This window comes from Phoxinus phoxinus (assembly GCF_949152265.1).
Source record: "Phoxinus phoxinus genome assembly, chromosome: 9".
Classification (NCBI taxonomy): Eukaryota; Metazoa; Chordata; class Actinopteri; order Cypriniformes; family Leuciscidae; genus Phoxinus; species Phoxinus phoxinus.
Window position 1 is genome coordinate 9,629,875 of NC_136884.1, and position 20,654 is coordinate 9,650,528.

At 36.7% G+C, this 20,654-nt stretch overlaps 1 protein-coding gene across 15 annotated transcripts in view; it reads left to right on the forward strand.

Moving 5' to 3' along the window:
• The first annotated feature begins 709 nt into the window (after window positions 1-709).
• abcc9 (ATP-binding cassette, sub-family C (CFTR/MRP), member 9) overlaps window positions 710-20,654 on the forward strand; it is a 36,895-nt gene continuing 16,950 nt past the window's right edge. For 5 of the 15 annotated variants that reach the window (XR_013798890.1, XM_079622820.1, XM_079622826.1 and 2 more), the window contains exons 1-20: window positions 2,372-2,508; window positions 3,756-3,921; window positions 4,408-4,549; window positions 4,634-4,755; window positions 5,013-5,179; window positions 6,045-6,287; window positions 6,404-6,592; window positions 8,248-8,409; window positions 9,335-9,490; window positions 9,583-9,717; window positions 9,803-9,965; window positions 10,156-10,196; window positions 10,283-10,425; window positions 10,500-10,614; window positions 14,187-14,288; window positions 16,397-16,469; window positions 16,718-16,823; window positions 18,929-18,967; window positions 19,134-19,169; window positions 19,747-19,848. Coding sequence is in view for 14 of the 15 variants with exons in the window: in XM_079622820.1 (XP_079478946.1) it covers window positions 3,777-3,921; window positions 4,408-4,549; window positions 4,634-4,755; window positions 5,013-5,179; window positions 6,045-6,287; window positions 6,404-6,592; window positions 8,248-8,409; window positions 9,335-9,490; window positions 9,583-9,717; window positions 9,803-9,965; window positions 10,156-10,196; window positions 10,283-10,425; window positions 10,500-10,614; window positions 14,187-14,288; window positions 16,397-16,469; window positions 16,718-16,823; window positions 18,929-18,967; window positions 19,134-19,169; window positions 19,747-19,848 (2,381 nt within the window). In the remaining variant the exon portion in view is untranslated. Of the gene's footprint in view, window positions 931-2,337; window positions 2,509-3,755; window positions 3,922-4,407; window positions 4,550-4,633; window positions 4,756-5,012; window positions 5,180-6,044; window positions 6,288-6,403; window positions 6,593-8,247; window positions 8,410-9,334; window positions 9,491-9,582; window positions 9,718-9,802; window positions 9,966-10,155; window positions 10,197-10,282; window positions 10,426-10,499; window positions 10,615-14,186; window positions 14,289-16,396; window positions 16,470-16,717; window positions 16,824-18,928; window positions 18,968-19,133; window positions 19,170-19,746; window positions 19,849-20,654 lie in introns of those variants that run through there. The other 10 variants (XM_079622825.1, XM_079622830.1, XM_079622823.1 and 7 more) reach the window with 5 other exon arrangements.

Below are 20,654 nucleotides of genomic sequence, written 5' to 3' on the forward strand. Positions count from 1 at the left end.
GAGAAACGCTGGCCCAATGTTGATCCTCGTTCTGCCTTTAATACGATCACTTTCTCGTTTCCTCTTTTTGCTTTCCTCAGACAAAACCTTTGCTTTCTTGCTTTTCTGTCTGCTTCGGCCATGACTTTAACATTTGGCAAACAAACGCTAGTTTGGCTCGCGCGTCCGATTTTAAGGAAGTGGGGGTGGTGGTGGAAGTGACGTATATGCCGTAAAGCAGTCGAATTTTGTAGTTCTCTTTGTTCGCCGGTTACTACCCGAAACCCGAAGTTTAAAAGTACGATTAAAAACGCTACAGACCCCGTCAGGCTATGGCAGACGTGTCATTCAACCTATTGTAAGTCGATGTACCATCACAAGAGACTTGGAAATATATTATTAAGGTTGAAAAGTAACCTAGTGCTGCTTTAATATTTTGGAGGGTCATTAAAAGAAAAGCATGCAGCAACTGCCTCGAGAATACAATGCGGAACGACTGTTTTTAGATTGTATTGCCACTAGGTCCTGTGTCCATAAACGAAATCTACACACCCCCCTAGTGAATGAAATCTATAGGCTATGAATAATTTTGAGTTGCTTATGTAGCGCAATGGATCACATTATTCCACATTCTCTCTTTCTTTTAGCTACCGAGCCACCAGTAAACCCTATTTAGTTTATTAAGTAGGCTATTATGCACCTGCCACTACATCTTCGGTATGGTCCCGTTATTCTTAATGTGACCTACATCAGGAGGAGACACGCTCGTGCACGGGCATCCCTCCTTTATATCTGACGCCATAGCAACGCTATGCCGAAGCCCTGATGCGCGCTTTCTTCAATACCGAAAGGACACGGAGCTACAACAACCATCGTGTTCAGTGTCTATCTGATGTCGGAGCGGGTTTACGGCAAGTATCGATGACAAAAACTACAATCGGAGGCATCTAGGTGAGTGTGTCCGCAAGCTTGGTGCATAGCCTACATCTTAAATTCATTCATTAAAATCCCAGAGGTTGATGAATGACGCTCACTGCTTGGTCTTATTTGCAACGGCCTTCTATGGATAGCCTATATTGTTACGTTGCATTATGTATTTTGACGCTCGGTCGTATTTTCATAAACTGAATAACATGGATTTGTCACTGGGCTCATGTAGAGATATGCCGTTTTGTAAAACATCCGAACAAGGTTAAATCGAGATTAAATTTCATTTAGTTTTTTTGTCAGGTAAACTTGTTTTACCGAGGCAACAGCCATGTGACTTCGGTGTAGCTATTTACAGTAGACGACACTGCACCGTAGGCTATTTAGCCTACTCAAAAACGTGGTAACAAATTATGAACGACATTATACTATGTTTATAATTGAGTTAGTAACATGAGTTCCTTAAGTGAATCATGTCAAATGAGCAAAAATAATACTAAATAAACATTTGCAATTGTAATAAAGTAACTCTAGAAACATTAGACTGTATCATCTTAAAGGGTTATATGCTATTGTTTATGTTTTGACTGTTTATTAATAAGTATCTCTCTTTTATAATGTACACGGATAGGAAAATGCATGGGCACATAAACTCTCCTGGGGCCAAACAACAACAACAACAAAAAATTAATAGAACAATGACATCCACAAGAAAATAAAATACTAAGCATGATGAGAAACTGGCAAACTGTAAAATATGCTACCATAACCATTCATGCCCCTGTGCATGCTGGGAAAACAACTGGGACTGAAGTACTATTTCCAGAAACTGAGTGAGCAAAAGGTGTACTTGGACAGGATGTGGTTGTAAAATAGAACTGTTTATTGACATAATGTTGGACTCACTTAATAAAATATGAATTGGGAATTAATCAGAAATTATAAATTATAAAACCAAAATAAATTGTTTTAATGTTTTTTATTACATTTTTAAATGAGCCTATATGTAATAATAATAATAATAATAATAATTCTGTTAAATACCTGTTAGGTATAAATTTATATTATAGCCTACCTATTATAATATAATATATAAATTGCATCATGATATATAATATATAAATCATGACGATCTACAGATCCACAGAATCATTTTAATTTTAAGTAAATATTGAAAACGTATTTATTCAATCAATTTTGTATCTTATTTGTTATCATTTATATAATATAAATTTTCTTTCATTAAAAAAAAAAAAAACGCTTTTCGGTCAGCCACTAATTTAAACATTACTATCTGTCTCAACTCTGGTGTTTTCTACTCTCCCTCTGCTTACCTGGATGTCACGTTTGGGTATCACCCCCGTGTAGGCAGGCATCTCGCTCGGTTTTGAGACGCAGCCACAGTGTCACAGTCGATCTCTATTTTCTCAGGACGGTCCATATTCATGCCAACATTCCTGTTCAAGTTTGGAAATACGACCCAAGAGCAAGAGACCATGAGCAGCTGATACTCCGCAGCTAAAAATAATATTCCCAGTGAATTACTCTCTCTAACACCAGGCAACGGGCATGAAAAGCTGCTAAAGCAGAGCAATAACTCCGGTAAGTGATTGTTTAATGATCATATATGACTGTCACTGTGGGTTTTACTATTTTATGTATATTCATCCCAATTAAAAGTTGAGAAAAGACAACGTCAGGCTGTCAATGAGCATGTGGAAGGATTTGAAAGCGATGTAAAGCGATGAGTATGAATGGATTTGTTACAGGAGACTATTCTATTTAATGCACTTGCCATGGGTATTTACTTTGTAATTCACATCATTTCATCTCAAACAAGACCCAGCAATGCATTTTGCTCACTGTAGCACAAGTTGTTGGTTAATATTATATTATCAAGAAGACCATACATGAGTTTTAAGTCCTAGAGTATCTTAAATTTGCACTAAGTATTTGTTATAAAACTATGGTGTGAAGAGCCCTGACATATCAGTATATCTTAATAAAATCTGTTTTATTTTACATGGAGGTTCGCCTCTTGGTGTTGTGATCACGTGGCCAGCTGAATGCTACTATCTTTCTTGGTAGTCCCTTTTATCGGATACTTTTGGTTGCAGAAAAAATTATGCATTATTGAATATGATTTCGCAGCATATAGCATTATATGCGAATTATATAGCCTATAGAAAAAAATGTATCACGTACACTACACGCCGATAAGTGTTCATTTAAAATGAAAGACAACTATCATTTAAGCCACATATACATAAATAAATAAAATATTTTTCAATGTGGTGATATATATATATATATATATATGTGATATCATGATGATATAATGTAAACATAATATAGATTTTTTTATATAATTTAAAAATGTTAAAATAATTAAAATAAGTTTGTCAAAAATAATACTTTGTTGGGTGTGACAAAAACACACTTTGATGGGTCACTGGAGGACATTCAGCATGCAAGCTTCAATCTACCAGAGAAAATTTTCTGCACAAGCAAACATTACTGGTGGTGATGTTGTATAATGCAGCTCTCCTGAATGAGAAATTCAACTTTTTTTAGTAAATGAGATAGCTGATGGGTACAGGCACTGCAGGGTTTGTTAATCTTGCTCTTAAACTGATTGGCAGCAGTGGATCAATGTAGTCAAATACCATGCCAGACCTCATAGTCAATAATAACTACAGGAATACTGCTTTCAGTGCTGTCGGTTTTGGCTCAAAGAAAGCTTAGTAAGTTTAAATGCACACTTGCCATTTAATCCAATTTTGTTGAATGCTATATGTTCAAATCTAACCTCAACTTTTCCTCTTTTTTTTTTCTGCAATCATGCCCAGGCTCCTTTAGACACAGGTGACATGGCCTTGTCTTTCTGTGGGAACGACGATAGTACTGCCTACAGTGTGGACAATGGAGTCCTGGACAATGGCTGCTTCGTGGACGCCCTCAACCTCGTCCCTCATGTATTTCTTCTCTTCATCACCTTCCCTATACTCTTCATTGGTATGAATGCCCTTATCCCCGTTCAACATTCATGCACATGCTTTGCAGTTTGTGACAATGAATGTTTTGGTTACATTCAGTCGGTTCCCCTAAGAGCCTTTTCTCAAAACCTTGGCAAAATCATTTACGCTGACGCCGTAATGGTGTCACTGCCATTCCTCATTCGGTCTGTAAGCATTATATCTCATAATGAAAAAATGTTTCCTATAGAAGAATCATTACACTATTAGCCAAAGAAAGGAAAACAACGAATGAACGAGACAGGCGGAGACGGATACAAAGTGCTGATTAACAAACGTCTAGGAAAAAGTAATTGTTAACTGTATGTTATATTAGACACACAAGGGAATAATAAAATTATACAGTTATAAAACAAGTTTCATGCTGCCAGACATGTTCGCAAGTCTCTGATGTCATGCCAGCCTCTCAACATGTGGTTCAGATAATACATTTGAAAATAAAGATATGTTTTTGTTTTGTGTCCAGGCTGGGGTAGCCAGAGTTCAAAGGTGCAGATCCACCATAACACCTGGCTGCACTTCCCAGGCCACAACCTGCGCTGGATCCTCACCTTCACACTGCTGTTTGTGCACGTGTGCGAGATCGCAGAGGGAATCGTCTCCAATACGTGCGTTTCAGTTGATTTGTGTGTTTATGACCGACCGACTATGCATTTCTGTTTATGTCTTTGTGTATGAATGGATTATTTCAGGCAGATGGAGTCCAATCACTTGCACCTCTTCATGCCAGCGCTGATGGGCTTCATAGCGGCCACGACATCAGTCGTATATTATCACAATATAGAAACAGCCAATTTCCCCAAACTGCTTCTTGGTAAGTCAAAGGCCATTTCACTATTCAAATGTGATGCTGGCAGTTAATACTAAATTGTTCTTTGAGTGTGGTTGTTTCATTACTTACATAACTCACAACAGTTGGTCCGGGTCCTCTAATTTACATAAAACACTTTCTGTCTGTTGCTTGGCAACATGTAATGGTCGATCCATATTTTTATTTATATTATCAAATTTTGTTTCTGTCCTTGGGATTCTGTATGAGAATGAGACCTAACCTCAGAAATACGTTCACAGCTTTATTTATTTACTGGATTCTGGCTTTCATCACCAAGATGATAAAGTTATGGAAGTTTGCAGAGGCGAGCTTGGGGGTGCAACATCTCCGTTTCTGTATCACAGCTTTGCTCGTGGTCCTGTACGGCCTGCTCATGGCTGTCGAGATCAACGTCATCAGAGTCAGAGTGAGTTCAGGGTCACATGGCAAATTGATTGATTTATTTTTCTTATTTTTTATTTATTTTATTTTATTTAAAATACATATGCCTCTAATTTGATCCACTAATTTTATTTTATTTCTATTGTTTTTTCTATATTCCCTTTATTTTATCCACTAATTTCCATTATTCCATTATTATTAATTTCCATATCCATTATTTTATTTTTTATAAAAAAAAAAAAAAAATGTGATCATCTAATTTGGGTGGAATTTTATTTAATTTAATATTTAATACAAAAAAATCTATATACATTTTATTTAATCCACTAATTTTATTTAATTTTAATTTTATTTAATTTTATTAAATTTTTCAGCCACTAACTTAAAATTTTATTTTATTTATATATCTAAATGCCTATATTTTGATCCACTCATTTTATTTTATTCTATTATTTTTTCCTCTATTCCTTTTATTTGATCCACTAATTTAAGGCAGATTCTTTTCTTTTCTTTTTTTATCCAATAATTTAAGGCAGAATATAATTTTTTTTCTATATGCCTCTAATTTGATCCACTTATTTAAGGCAGATTATTGTTCAAAATCTTTTATTGTAGACCGTTTTATAATTGTAAAAAGAGTTGCTAACCTGCTGAAAAAGCTTGGACTGGCACAAATTTCTATACTGGTCCAAGTTGGTTTGTGCTGGTCTAGCTGATATATAGTCATGCTGTTCACTATCAAATCTGCTTGGCCAACATCTTTTCTGGTTGAAAGTTAGTCTAGCTGTTTATGTAGTTAAAGTGAACATGAAATCAAAATCCAACACAGGTGAGTGATTGTACATTGTACTAACAAGCCACCCGTATTTTCATTCTTGTCTTACCTGCAGAAGTACGTGTTCTTTGCAAACCCCCAGAGGGTGAAGCCCCCAGAAGACTTGCAGGACTTGGGCGTCCGATTCCTCCAGCCGTTCGTCAACCTCCTCTCCAAGGCAACATATTGGTGGATGAACCCGCTCATCATTGGAGCCCATAAGAGACCCATTGAGCTGAAGAAGATTGGCAAACTTCCTATCGCAATGAGGGCCTTGACCAACTATCTGCGTCTGAAGGATTCCTATGAGGAACAGAGGGTATGTGCAGACGATCACAGGTTTAAGAGCAAATATTATCATTTATAATCTGATGACATACAGAAGTAATGAAGTCTTGGTAAACCAGCACCCCGTTGCTTATCAAATTTTGACAGCAGAACACAGAGGACCCAGAAAAATCCCCATCCATCTGGAAATCCATGTACCGGGCCTTTGGGGGGTCAATCCTCCTCAGCAGCACCTTCCGGTACATGGCGGACCTGCTGGGCTTTGCCGGGCCACTCTGCATCTCTGGGATTGTCGAACACCTGAATAACTCAACAGAGATTGACAAGACGAATAAGGTGTGTGTTTCGTCCCATTCCGGAGTGCTTGTCTCATGTGTGTCGCCATCTTATCAGTATGGTTACTGTCGCTATTCAAGATATAAACACGGCTTCATATCTTAAGTCATTTTGCTTCTCAGTCTTTATTTGCACTGGAAAACAAGACAAAAATACTAAGAAAGAAAATATTTTTTGCTTTGGTTATTTTTTCACACAGACCGTATACAAGCCATTTAAGCTGTTGTATACGAACAGGGCAATTCGAGAGTAAAAAACGATAGTCAATCCCAAATACATACCGGAGTGATGATAAAACTGGGGAATTGAGTAAAAAAGACAACTACGCAACTAATGTAATGGAAATATATCATAATCCAGTCACTGTCTCACAGCACTATGATATTATCTCATTTACTTTGGAGCCCATTTGTAACGTGCTTTGTTAAATCATTTAGGATGTTGTTCAAATAACTGTCAATTAAATGATTTGCTGCAGATATTGGGCTTGTGGTTATGCTACTAATTAGACGGTATTTATTTGTTCTGAGTGCAACGTGACAGTATTGTAGAGAATGATCTACAGTCTGATGTCTTCTGTTTTGCCTCGCCATTTATCACTTCCTGTGTGATGTCACAGAGGCGTCAGTGCTATTAATGAGAGAACCGTATGTCATCGCCTTGAGATGACAGCAATTATTAGATTTCATATAGTGTGTTCTCCCTGCTCAGATGACCATGATGTCATGTGCGCGTGAAAATACACTCTCATGAGGTTTAGATAAGGATGATATCAAAATGAGAAAAAAAATAAAATCATTAAATAAGCCAAGGACGCATTGAACCGATAAAAAGACACTCTTACAAAAAAAGTCTATTTGAAAAAATTATGTTCTATTGAATTTTCTATTAATAAAAATATTAAGCAGTACAACCATTTTCAACATTGATAATAATAAGAAATGTTTCTTGAGCACCAAATCAGCATTTATGAATGATTTCTGAAGGATCATGTAACTGAAGCCTGCTGAAATTTCCGCTTTGCCATCACTGGAATATTTGAAATCTTTAAATATATTAATATAGAAAACAGTTATTTTAAATTGTGATAATATTTCACAATATTTTACTGTACACAAATAAATGCAGATTTGGTAGGCATTAGAGACTTCCTTCAAAGACATTTAATAATCTTACCAGCCCCAAACTTTTGAACAGCCGTGTATGTGTATTTTATAATGTATAATTATAATTTGTTATTAAAATACATAATATATCATTATCATTTTAACCCTAACAACCCTGTTTTTGTGATAAAAAAATGTTATCTTTCTTGGAAAAAAAATGCTGATGCTTTGAAATGTTGTGTTCATTGCAATGACATTTATGCAGTTTCAAGTGTGTCTTAAATGTTCAAATACTTTTTGGAGCCACTGTATATGTGTGTGAGTGACAAAATGAAGCCAAAACAGACGTGCATATCTGTGTGACATGGAAAATTCCCCACTCACATCACACTCTCTCTCACACACACACGTTGCTGCCAGCGACACTGTTTAAGTGACTCCTTCTCTTTATTTTAGTGTGTGCTTGTGTATGACATCATGAGGGCTGAAATGCCAAAGTGTTGTTATGTATTATGTGTGTGTGTTCATACTCTGTTTATGTCCTGTCAGACAGGGAACATGACTTTCGGGGTTTACTCCACTGAGCTGCTGCAGAATACGTCGGTTCTAGCTGTCCTGCTGTTCCTGGCACTCGTGCTGCAGAGAACATTCCTGCAGGCCTCCTACTACGTCACAATAGAAACCGGCATTAATCTGCGCGGGGCACTGCTAGTAAGTTTTGGGGAGTTTACTGGAAGTCAAACATGGAGAGATTTGTCAGAGAGATTTATATTTATTTCATATTCATCAGCCTGTACTGCTCATGTCAAGTTGTATTGTGTAATACAACAGTATTGTATAAAACAAATTCTTACCTTACTTGGAAAGTGAATTCTATTCTATTTTATTTTGCTTTTTCCTGTTCAAATCTATTCTACTCTACTTTGTCCCATTATTCTTTTCTACTCAGCTTCATCCAATATTTTGTCTGTTTTATTCTACTCGGTTCTATTGAATTCTATTCAGTTTATTCTATTTAATGCTATTCTATTCTGCATTGTTCTGTTCATTTCAATTATATTTCCAATTATTGTATTCTATTATGCCTTCATCTATTCTTTTCTGCTTTTTCCTGTTCATTTTTATTTTACTCTATTTTGTCCCATTATTATTTTCTACTCAACTTCGTCTAATATTCTGTGTTTTATTCTTTCTACTTGCTTCTATTGAATTGTATTCAGTTTATTCTATTCTATGCTATTCTATTCTACATCATTCTGTTCATTTCAATTATGTCCAATTATTCTATTCTATTCTACTTTGTCCTATTCTATTCTATTTTATTCTATTACTGTCAGTGTTGTTATTGTTAACTAAAACTACTAAACGTTTTTGTTAATTGAAATCAAGTTGAAATAAAATTGTTAAAAATTATAAATTGAAATTGATAAAAAATTGGTAACTACTGTATTTGAATTAAGTTGAAGTTAAGTTGAAAAAAAATAAGCTAAATATAAATATTTTTAAAAACCAAAAGCTAACAAAAATAGATAAAATATTTTTAAATAGATAAAATAACAAGAAAAAGTATGTTAAAGTTAAACGTTAACGTTTTTTTGTGATGTTGTGATGTCACATGTTAGTTCTCATCCTCTAGGCGATGATCTACAATAAAATACTGCGTCTCTCTACATCAAACATGTCCATGGGAGAGATGACGCTCGGCCAGATCAACAATCTTGTTGCCATAGAAACCAATCAGCTCATGTGGTTTCTCTTCTTATGCCCCAACCTCTGGGCCATGCCTGTTCAGGTATTTCATAGCGAAAACCCTTCTGAAGCAGATAAATCAACAGCATCTGTGTCCCCCTCCCCCCAAAAAAAACATCTTATTTCTGTTCTTAGATCATTATGGGAGTGATCCTGCTATATTATTTGTTGGGTGACAGCGCGTTGATAGGGGCCGGTGTCATTTTGCTGCTGGCCCCGGTTCAGTACCTCATCGCTACCAAGTTGGCAGACACACAGAAGAGCACGCTGGTGAGCTTCACCTACACCTTTGTGCATGTGCGTGTTATCAACACAGCAACAAGCTCATGTTTGTGACTTCTAAATATTTCCTCAGGACTACTCAACGGACCGTCTTAAAAAGACGTCAGAGATCTTGAAAGGAATAAAGCTCCTGAAGCTCTATGCATGGGAGAACATCTTCTGTGACCGTGTGGAAGAGACCCGAGGAAAAGAGCTGACCAGTCTCAAGACTTTCGCTCTCTACACATCAATGTCCAGTATGACAAGCTCCTCCTCCCATCATATGCCACGCCCACATGCATAAACCCCTCCCCTTGTTATTACCCCACCCCAACACATATTCTCATTTGTTTAACTTTCTGAATCAGGGCTATTTGGTTCTAATTTGGTTCTATGGTTTGTTGTTCACGACTGAAAAAATTGTTTTGTCCCTCTTTATCTCCACAGTATTTTTGAATGCCGCCATCCCCATTGCTGCAGTTTTGGCGGTAAGATATTCATCATTACAGGCTTCAATCAGTTGTATTTTATCCAACATGTAGACCATACGTTATCTTGTATCTTGTTTTTGTAGACCTTTGTCACACACGCCTATATTGAAGAGGTCAGGCTCAGTCCAGCTAAGGCGTTTGCCTCTTTGGCTCTATTCCACATTCTTGTCACGCCACTCTTCCTGTTGTCCACGGTGGTCAGGTTTGCCGTCAAGGCCCTTGTTAGGTATGTCGCTAACTCCAACATTACTTCATATTGGCTTCTCTGTAAGGACATGATCATCTGATTTGTATCTGCAGTGTACAGAAGCTCAGCGAGTTCCTGCAAAGTGACGAGATTGGAGATGACAGCTGGAGAAATGGAGATATGTCCATGCCTCTAGAGGTCGGAAAGAAATACAAATACCAAGGGGATGTGAGTGTTCACATGCAAAATTGCACCTTGGTCACATTTACCATTGTTCGGTAACATTTATGGGCGAAATCCTGTAATTTCAAGTAGATTTCTCCATGTAGATATTGCAATGGGTTCAAGTGTGTCAGCAAATGGTGAATTGAACCAGTTGTGAAATCTACCATTGTTTGTGAATTGTCGCAAGTGGAATCCTGTCATTTCAATAGGAATCCACGTGATCTGGAATTTTCATAGCGAAAGATTTTCCATGCAGATTTCTGAGTTGGTCGCGCGGATTCACCATGTTGACTAACAGAAAGCTGCTTGGTTTGAAAGTGACCTGTGTGAGAAGGCTTTATACATCGCTATTGACTATAGACAATGGACTTTTCATTTCGCTAATGTGACCGCACCGTAACACATTTTGCAATACTCATAAACAATTCCAAGCCTTAACGTTCAGTAGAGCTTTATGAGGAACAAGGAGCACCTAAACTAGCTTGCAATGTGATAATCTCATTTGTATATTCTTTAGCTTTGTTTTGGTACATATTTGGCATCCGAGTATCTTTTTCTGAAGTTTAAAAATGGATAGAATGTGCTTGGATCAGTTTTAGGGAAGAAACATTATATGTTGATTAACTGGGACTTTTCCTGTTCTGTAACTGAACAAGAGAAACAAATTAATATCAATATTTATAACCTTTTTTATCTCACTGGATTTTTTTTCCAGCAAACACTGAACATACAATATAAGTGGCCAAATTCTCCATTTGGGGTTAGCAAGAGCTAAAAGTAAAGTAAAGTAAAAAATAATTTTAATTATGTTACAATGTATTTGAATGTAAAATACTTTAAAGGGCACCTATTATGACATTTAAAATGTTCCTAATGTTGTTTAGGGAGTCCCCAACAACAGTTTTACATGCATGCAATGACAAAAAACACTTTTGTTTTCGTATAATATGCATTTATTTTTACCTGATTTGCTCACCGACTCCCAAATGAATCGTTCAACGACTCGTTTTTCAAACCCCTCCTTTGCGCGACGCTAATCTGCGTTGATTGGTCAGATGACCCAGCAAGGTTTACAGAGATAATACTTATTTTTAAAACGGAGTACAATGATGCTTTTATCAATTAAATTGTATTATAATAATGATTATAGTCCACTGCTTTATAGTTTGTAGTAAAAAACGAAAAATAAGATAAATAATTTAATGTTATGTTAGCGAGCATAACGTTAGCCCAGAGTTCATATTGTAAAAGCACAATCAGTCTTTGTTTGCGTTAGCCCGATGCATAAACATAACGTTTTTACAAAAAAAACAAAATGCAGTTACGTTACTACGAGGTATTATTCTATTCTTTAGACAACTCCGAAAACAACGACAAACACTTCACATATCTCAATACACTTGCCATTGAAGACCTAGAAGCTAAACGGTGCTTACACAACAAACAAAATAATGATTAAGCATGCTACATAAAATATAAAAGCAAAAATTATTAATAACACTTACAGGTTGTGATACGGAGGAGGAAGCTGATGCAAATACACTTGGAACTGAACCTTCCTTCAATATCAGCGAATTCAAGTTTGATTGCATTTAAAAAAGCAATCGTCTTCAAAATGACGCGAACAAAGCTCAAGGCTCGGACTATACTTCTGTGGTATAGTGAATTGTAGCCACTTAGTCTTCAAATGCTCCTCCTTGGGCAGATGAAAAAAGTTGTCTTTTGAGTTGCACTTCAGAACACAGCGTCTCGTCGCCATGATATTTTCCCTGCTGGCCTTGGAGCGCAATAAGTGGGCGTATCGTATTCAAATAACTTGACAAGTTGACGTCAACTAGTCAAAGAAAAAGCTTCGGTCTTCTAACGATTCATAAAAATGACTCAGAGTCGACTCTCACTTTTGAAAGACAATAACTTTATATACGGTGCACTTTCATATTTCAAACTTTGCAGGATGTTTTTGTTCACTTAGATCTATGTTACACACTACATGAAAGGTAAATTTCAAAATTCCATAATAGGTGCCCTTTAATTACATTTTTTCACAAAAATTTATTCTGATGAAAATGCAGAGGTGTTTTCAGCGTTTTTAGCATGTTGCAATGCAGTTGCTAGGGCATTTTGTGTGTGGTTCAATAATGGTTTAATTTATGTCTGTGGCGATTTTTTTTACACGTTTTATTGTCTGCCAGCTGAAAATTTGATAGCTCAGAAAAATAATAGTACATTTCTCCTCAACAAACTACACCATTTTTTGACATTTCATTCAACAGTTGAGTTTCTCACTAACCAGGGGTGGTTTTCTAAATAGAGGAACTGTGGCATCAAATATGTTCTTGTATTTGTCTCTGTAAAGTATAGATAAAAACAGTGATTCAAACTGAGATAATCACACTCTTTATGACCTCCAATAACAGCAAACATGAGACTCCACATGGTCATGTCTCAAGAGACAACTCTCCCACGTTTAGGGGGCTGAAACGGGAGCTGGTCATTCCTCAGCCAGCATAGCTAAGATCTCATAAAAGCGTTGAAGAGAAGCTTCTCTTTTTGGTCAGTGCAGTGGTCCTCAGCTGTTCTCTGAGAGAAGGACAAATATAAGACAGAACTAAAACTACCCGTCCCCCGAGAGGAAGAGAGCTGGAGCAAGGGGTGAAGGAAAGGGAGGGAACGAGAGATTAAGGCTAAGGATGGAAATATATACTGTGACAGGAAGAAGAAGGAAGGGGGTCCAGGAGAGGAAATGGTGTTAAGCTGGGAAAATGACTTGGCTAGATGCAAGCGTGAACTCATGTTCCTAGTTTTTGGTCATGACAGCGGCTTTTAAAAGTCATATGATGTTTGCTGACCCGCTGATTATATTTCACACATTATATTATATATCACATTATATTTCATATATTTACTCACCCTCATGTTTTTGCAAACCCGTGTGCTGTTAGTTTTTCACTGGAACACAAAAGTAGAAATGGGTCATTTTGACCCAGAAAACACATTTGAGTTTTATGCTTTCTAATTATTTAATTAGCATGTTTCTACTCCAAACCGTTCTCAAGATGTAATAATTTAAATGGTGGCTGTCATAAAATCTTATTTTGGAAAAAATGGAAAAGATTCCAAACAATTCTCAAACTTTTTTTTTTTTTTGTTGACAGAATTAGGACATTTATTTAAATATACATTAAATAATTAAGACATAAATAATAGGTTGAGAATATATTGAATATTACAAAAAAAATATTAATAATTTATATAATTCATTAATTATAGTGCATAGACTTAATGATTATAATTTATAATTTTAGTGGTGTGTTTTAATATAGCACTATACATTTCTGGCAATCTGTCACATTAAAGAGCTCTGAAAAGGCATTCATTGTTTGAATTAAAATATTTTTTTTCTGATCCAAAATGATACAGTATGCATGTCACAAATGAAGAATCTGTTCAATACAATGAGTTCCTAGTGACCAGGAGCTGTCAAACTCCTAAAAGGAATTTAGATGAAAAATATTTGTGAATCTTTTTCCTTAAGTTTTCCCTTAATCTCTCTTTTTCTCTTTATCATGGTATAGACAAAGGCGATCAACAGGAAGGGGCGTTATCGTATGGATAACTACGAGCAGCCCATGCGCAGGCAGCTGCGGCCCACGGAGACCGAAGACGTCGCTGTACAGGTCAGACGTCACTATCCTCGCCAAAGACCCCATCAGCACTGATTCTCAGGCACTTCTCGCTCGCAGAGCACGTGCCAAAGTTCATTAAGACAGCTCAGGGTCTGCATGTTCTCATCCAGATGCCAGTAACCTTTAAGTCATGGCCAATAGGTTGTTTTACTCCTACTCTGCAAGAGGAAGTGTTTAATCCCCTTTTTTTAACACACACACACACACACACACACACACACACACACACACACACACACACACACACACACTGAGCATTTTCTTTCCTTTCTCAGCTGGTTTAAAGTCCGCCATATGGGGTTTGTGACAGTTTCTCAGACATGGTGGTTTGGGTTCAGCTTCCCTCTGAGTGCAGTTTGGGATTCTCACGAGAAGAAAAACCAGGACTAAAAATCAGAAGAACATTAATTTAAGTGTTTATTTTTTTTGGTTTCGCCTCTGTCTCTCGGTCCCCGGAGGGTCCACTTCCTTCACCATCCCTCCGGACTAGCGGTGGGAATCGTAAATTTAATGATTCTGGTTGAGATTCTGATTGGACTTAATGATTCGGATTCCTTAACAACTGCATTCATTATTTTTTTTTGTAATTTTAAAAGATTAATGGACAAAGACTGGACAACTGGAAAGAGTTGTAACCCTAAACGTAGTAGCTACACTTAAAAACATAAAATCACATTTAAAAGTTAATTGATGATTCTTATACATGGTTGATGACGAATGCCATGATTTCAAAGTCTAAAGTAGTTCTGATGCATATATTTATGAGGTAAGAATGAGGACTTTGTTAAAGTGTTAAAGGAGAACTCCGGTCAATTTTAACATTGAGCTCACTTTTTAGTAAATTTGGAGTGCTGTCAATACAGAGAACAACGACAAAAATCGGTGTTGCCTACACTGTGTTATCCTATTTTTAAAATTTACACCCTATTGACTTGAATGGGGCAAGTTTTAAACTTAACCAGTTCTTAGTCTTATCATCCTTGATGTGTCATTACAAGTGCCCAGCCATGTTGAGTGATTCCTTCAGAGTGAACACGAGTGAATCTGACTGCAGTAGATGTGAAAGATATGAATAAAAATGATGTTATATCAGCCAGCGCACAGACCTGTATTTAGTTCCTGTTTTCGGTCGAAGTCCAAAGTAGTCGATTGTCGAGTTCACGCGCATAGGTTTAGTTACTATGATCACGCGCGTGAACTCGACAATCGACTACTTTGGACTTCCACCGAAAACAGGAACTAAATACAGGTATTTGCGCTGGCTGAAATAACATCATTTTTATTCATATCTTTCACATCTACTGCAGTCAGATTCACTCGTGTTCACTCTGAAGGAATCCCTCAACATGGCTGGGCACTTGTAATGACACATCAAAGATGTTAAGAGGATAAAAGCAGGTTTAAAACTTGCCCCATTCAAGTCAATAGGGTGTAAATTTTAAAAATAGGATAACACGGTGTAGGCAACACCGATTTTTGTCGTTGTTCTCTGTATTGACAGCACTCCAAATTTACTAAAAATTGAGCTCAATGTTAAAATTGACCGGAGTTCTCCTTTAAGCGGTTCCGATTTTGGGATGAATAAGTAATGGAATCATTTGGTTCCAGTATTTTTTTTCTTTATGTCGCTGGTTCTTATCTATAGAGTCTAGTAAACACACATATACACATATCCTCATGGATTCTCCCACAGTGACCTACTGTCACATCCACTCACTTTGTTATGAATATGGTCTAATCTACTCTGACATTTACACTCCTTCACTTCAGTCATTCTCAAGCATTACTCCCATTTTACCCTTTCTCTCTCTCGCTCTCTTGTTCTCACAGATGTTTTTGATTGTTCAGCGTTCTCTCATTTCCCAGTATGCTGTTCTGGTCTACTGTGCTGCTCTGATGGATGGGAGTGTTATCATTATGATAAACAAACATTTGGAAAATAGAATTCAGAAAACATCCAGATGATGTAAATGTCTTCAGACAGAAGTAGCTTGTACGCGCAGAGATGAAAAGATCACATCACATGAGTGCTGGTTTCTTTCCATCATGCTAACCCTTGGTTTCTGTTTATATTTGTTATTGTCACATGTCTCATTCAGGTGAATGATGGTTTCTTCACATGGGGAAGCAACTTGTCGACGTTGTCGGATATCAACATCCGAATCCCTACAGGTACACATTGTTCACTACTAATTTACAATCAATGCTTTGTATTTTTTACGTTATGTTATAAAATACAAACTTTCAGTACGTAATGTCTTGGCTCAGGTTTAGTGGTTTGATAGCCTCATTATATTGAGCTGAGCACTAACTAGCCTGCCGATGAAACAGATAAAGTGAACATCAATAAAACCTGTCCGTAAGGGCAAAACCTGTTCATATAAAACTGCGATTAACCTTCATCTCGTTTTCCTCTTCAGGTCAGCTGACCATGATTGTGGGCCAGGTGGGTTGTGGGAAATCCTCTCTGCTATTGGCTATGCTGGGGGAGATGCAGACGATCAGTGGGAAAGTCTTCTGGAGCAAGTGAGAGAAAAAGTTGCTTAATTATTGTTGAAAATACTATCATGTATTATTTTGCAGAAGTGTTTATGAACATTATGGACTGGCATTAAAACTCAAAGGGGCCATTCCTGCCTGTTGTGATCCCCTAAAGCAGTTGAAAGTGTGTGTTTATGTAGCAGAAAACAGGGGAGTACATCTGCATTCCAGACTCATCAGATGCTAATCAAAGTCTTCATCTGTACAGACACACATGCACAAAAATATCCCACTGTGAATCGCATCCGCTATTATTATGATGTATGTACCGTGGTGTACATACACAGATGTGTGTGAGGACCGTCTTACTCTTGTGTGTTAGTGTATGTGTGTCTTACTCTATGCATTACTCTTACACTGGCTATGTGTTTTTCTATCTTTCTTCTGTCTTTTTCTCCCACGTGTCATTCTGTCCTCTGCGTTATCAGCACACAAGGGAACACAAGGGCTTTTCTTTCTGTGAATATCTCCATCTCCATGCTGGGGATGGTCTCTCTCTCATTTTTAAGCAAAGCCTAGCAGATCCACATGCTAAATATTTATATACATTCACAGTGGCTCCGAAATTATATTTTAAGATGTGAATCGCATTAGATAACTAAATGCTAAACCATCTAAATGCTTTTGCATCTGAAAACATTTTCTCATAACTAACCAAAGTTTTCAGAGCCATTTTGTTTTTGCGATTACTTTTAACCAGCTGGTCCAAATATTATTTTTAGTGGATAAAATAGATGGTACTAGTGCAGTGGTTTTCAACTTAATTTAAATGCTAAAAACCAGGATGCAAACTGAAATCAGATTATTTCCCCCCCTCTCGATAACTATTGTTTTTATTGAAGAAATACAGAATCAGAATCTTGGCAGTCACAATATGAATTGTGGTTAATAAATTGAATTTAATATATCAGCACTATTGGTTTCTGTTAATAAAAAGTTTGAAAACAATAGGCGTTGTCATAATTACAGCAGAAATACCAGAGGAAATCTTAGTTGTTTAAGTTTGTAGTCTTTGTATTTTTTATCCAATGCAATAGCATTCATTTTAAGTGTGGCTTACAGTAAAATAATTATGACAATTCTCTATAATAATGAGAATTCGGTCTGCATTTACATGTCATTCCAAACATTTTTAAATTTCTTCTGTGGAACACAAAAGAAGACATTTTGAAAAATGTCCATACAATGAAAGTTAATGGAGCCCAGTGTTATTTTGAACCCCAGTGACTTTTATTGTATGGACATTTACAAAATAATTTTTCGGGTCCACTGTAATTGTACAGTTTATATTTGCATTCAGTTCACAATAATATGGAGGAAAAATTTTTTGTTAAAGTGCCCCTATTATGCTATTTTAAAGGTTCCTAATTTTGCTTCTGCAATAGGTTTATATGTATCCAAAGTAAAACAAAAAAAAACACAACACTGTAATATTCTCATAATTTACATAGCAGCATCACCTCTTTTCGTACGGTTCAAAGGATCCAGTCTCCCTAAACCCCTCCTTTCAGAGAGATACTCTGCTCTGATTGGTCAGATTTAACAGTCTGTCACCTAGCGTGCATGTCAGAAATAGAACGGGCATCAACATATCTGAATCGTGCAGGAAGTAAGACTGGAGTTACTGACGACTCGTTTCTGGAAATTCTGAATCTTTTAACTTTGCAGATCTTTTACATTCACAAACAGCTATATAGCGCACTACATAAAAGGTAATAACTGAAAAAGTATAATAAGAGCACTTTAAGACAATTTGCAATATTGAATTAAACTGTTATTTGATACAAGTTGTGAATTCAGTCTCAGTATGTCAGGCACTGCTGTCTTTGCTTACAGTGCAATGAGTTTACCAGTTTCAGGTTCTCTAATGACAATGACATTGCTCTCCACTAATATATTACTGAAACTAAAAGTTTGTGGAGACCAGATATAGTTCAAAATATCACTTTTCGCTATCCACCTCATGAGGAGAGTCTGTCAGTGTTCTTACAGAACGGCATGTGTCCTGATGCACAACTAACGCTGGTCACGTATGTGTGTGTGTGTGTTTGTTTCTCTGTGTCCTCTTCCCCAATGGTGCACTAAATCAGGATGCCTGATTGTGAGATACTCTTCGATGGGAACATAAGGTATTTCACCAGAGGTCTTCACATGCTTACATGCCACACAGTGACCTCTATAAACCAAAACATAAAAATGGCCAAAGTTAGTCAAATTCAAATGGCCTAGACTAAAGATTCTTGGTTTGCCAACTGCTAACTAGCAGTGTTGATGTTCTATAATGTCGACTTGCAGCGGGCACGATACAGAGCTGTCTCATGAAGATCGGAGGTACACCCGTTTGCGAACTCTTTCAGCAGATGTGCCCTCATCCCCTCCACCCACCACCCCCCACCCCCGCATTCATTTACAAATCCCTTCCTTTACATTTCTCTGGCTTCAATAAAATGGGTGGTGTTGTTTGTTTTTGTGAGATGTGCAGTGCAAAGTGTTTAAAAATGCCGGGAGTCTTCACCTCTCTTGGACACACTGGTGGTTTCTTGTACAGATATTGATTTCTGACAATATTTGGATAAGTTAAAGCTGGACCTCTCCAATGGAAAGAACAACAGATCTGTTCTGTCAAACAAGAGGCTGTTCTTGAGATCATGTGGTTTACCTTTTGGTTTTGTAGCTATTAAAACTACAGTCTCTGAATAAGAAAGGACAGGAGAAAATGTTGTAAAACACAGATCAGCTTTCACCGTGAAGGTCTCCCTGCATTTAAGCTTTAATCTCATCATTAACCAGGTTTATTCCTTCATTTCATAGCAGAAACATTAGTGTTTGCTGTGATGGGTGTTTTTCCACATTTCCAGCTTATCAATTCTTTCCTTCTTCCTCTCTTTCTCGACCTGTCGCGGCTCAGTAAAAACAGGTACTCCGTGGCCTACGCAACGCAGAAGTCATGGCTGCTGAACGCCACCGTAGAGGAAAACATCACGTTTGGAAGTCCTTTCAATAAACAGAGGTGAGCTCAAAAGATCTCTGAATGTCACTATAGAAGATGCCATTATGTTAGAACAACTTCTTTGTTATCTATTTAACTTAATTTTTACAATAATTCCTGTCATCTCTATTCAATCAGACCTGTTTTTTTTTATTCTAATTACAGTTAACATAAAATCGAAATTGACACTGTTTACTTCCTTAATGCATGGTATTATTTTGAATGATTCATTGGTGCATGTTTTGGCTCAAAATTTCTCCCCAAATTGTCATAAATTCTTTAATCAAAATAATAGCTTGCTTTTCATGACATCACTTAGGCCATGTGGGATATTAGTTTCATTGTTTGCATCTCTAGAACATTTGTTTTAAGTTGTGCTCTTATGTTCCCTTAACCATTCTGCAACCATGCTCTAATATTACATAACTCTTTTAGCATTCTGATACAAGTTCCTTCAAGTCCTAGTTTTCTTTTTTTCTCATCGAATATCCCTTTTTAATCAGAAACACACAAGGGAAGCGTAGTACTTCAAAGCTTTACTGTAGAAAATGCCATTATGTTAGAACAACATCTTTGTTTATCTATTTGTTTATTTATTTTTGACTTATGAGTTCTAACTCGAATGTGTTTATCATAAAGTCAACATAATCTCAAAATTGACCTTATTTTCTTCCTTAAAGCATGTTTCTGCATTGTGAACAATTCATTGGTGCATATTGTTCCTAAAAAAGGCATCATGTCTTTAATCAAAATAATTATTTGAAATTATGTCACTTTAGAATCATATTAGTTTTTGTTGTGTGTCTCAGCAGAACCCACAACGTACC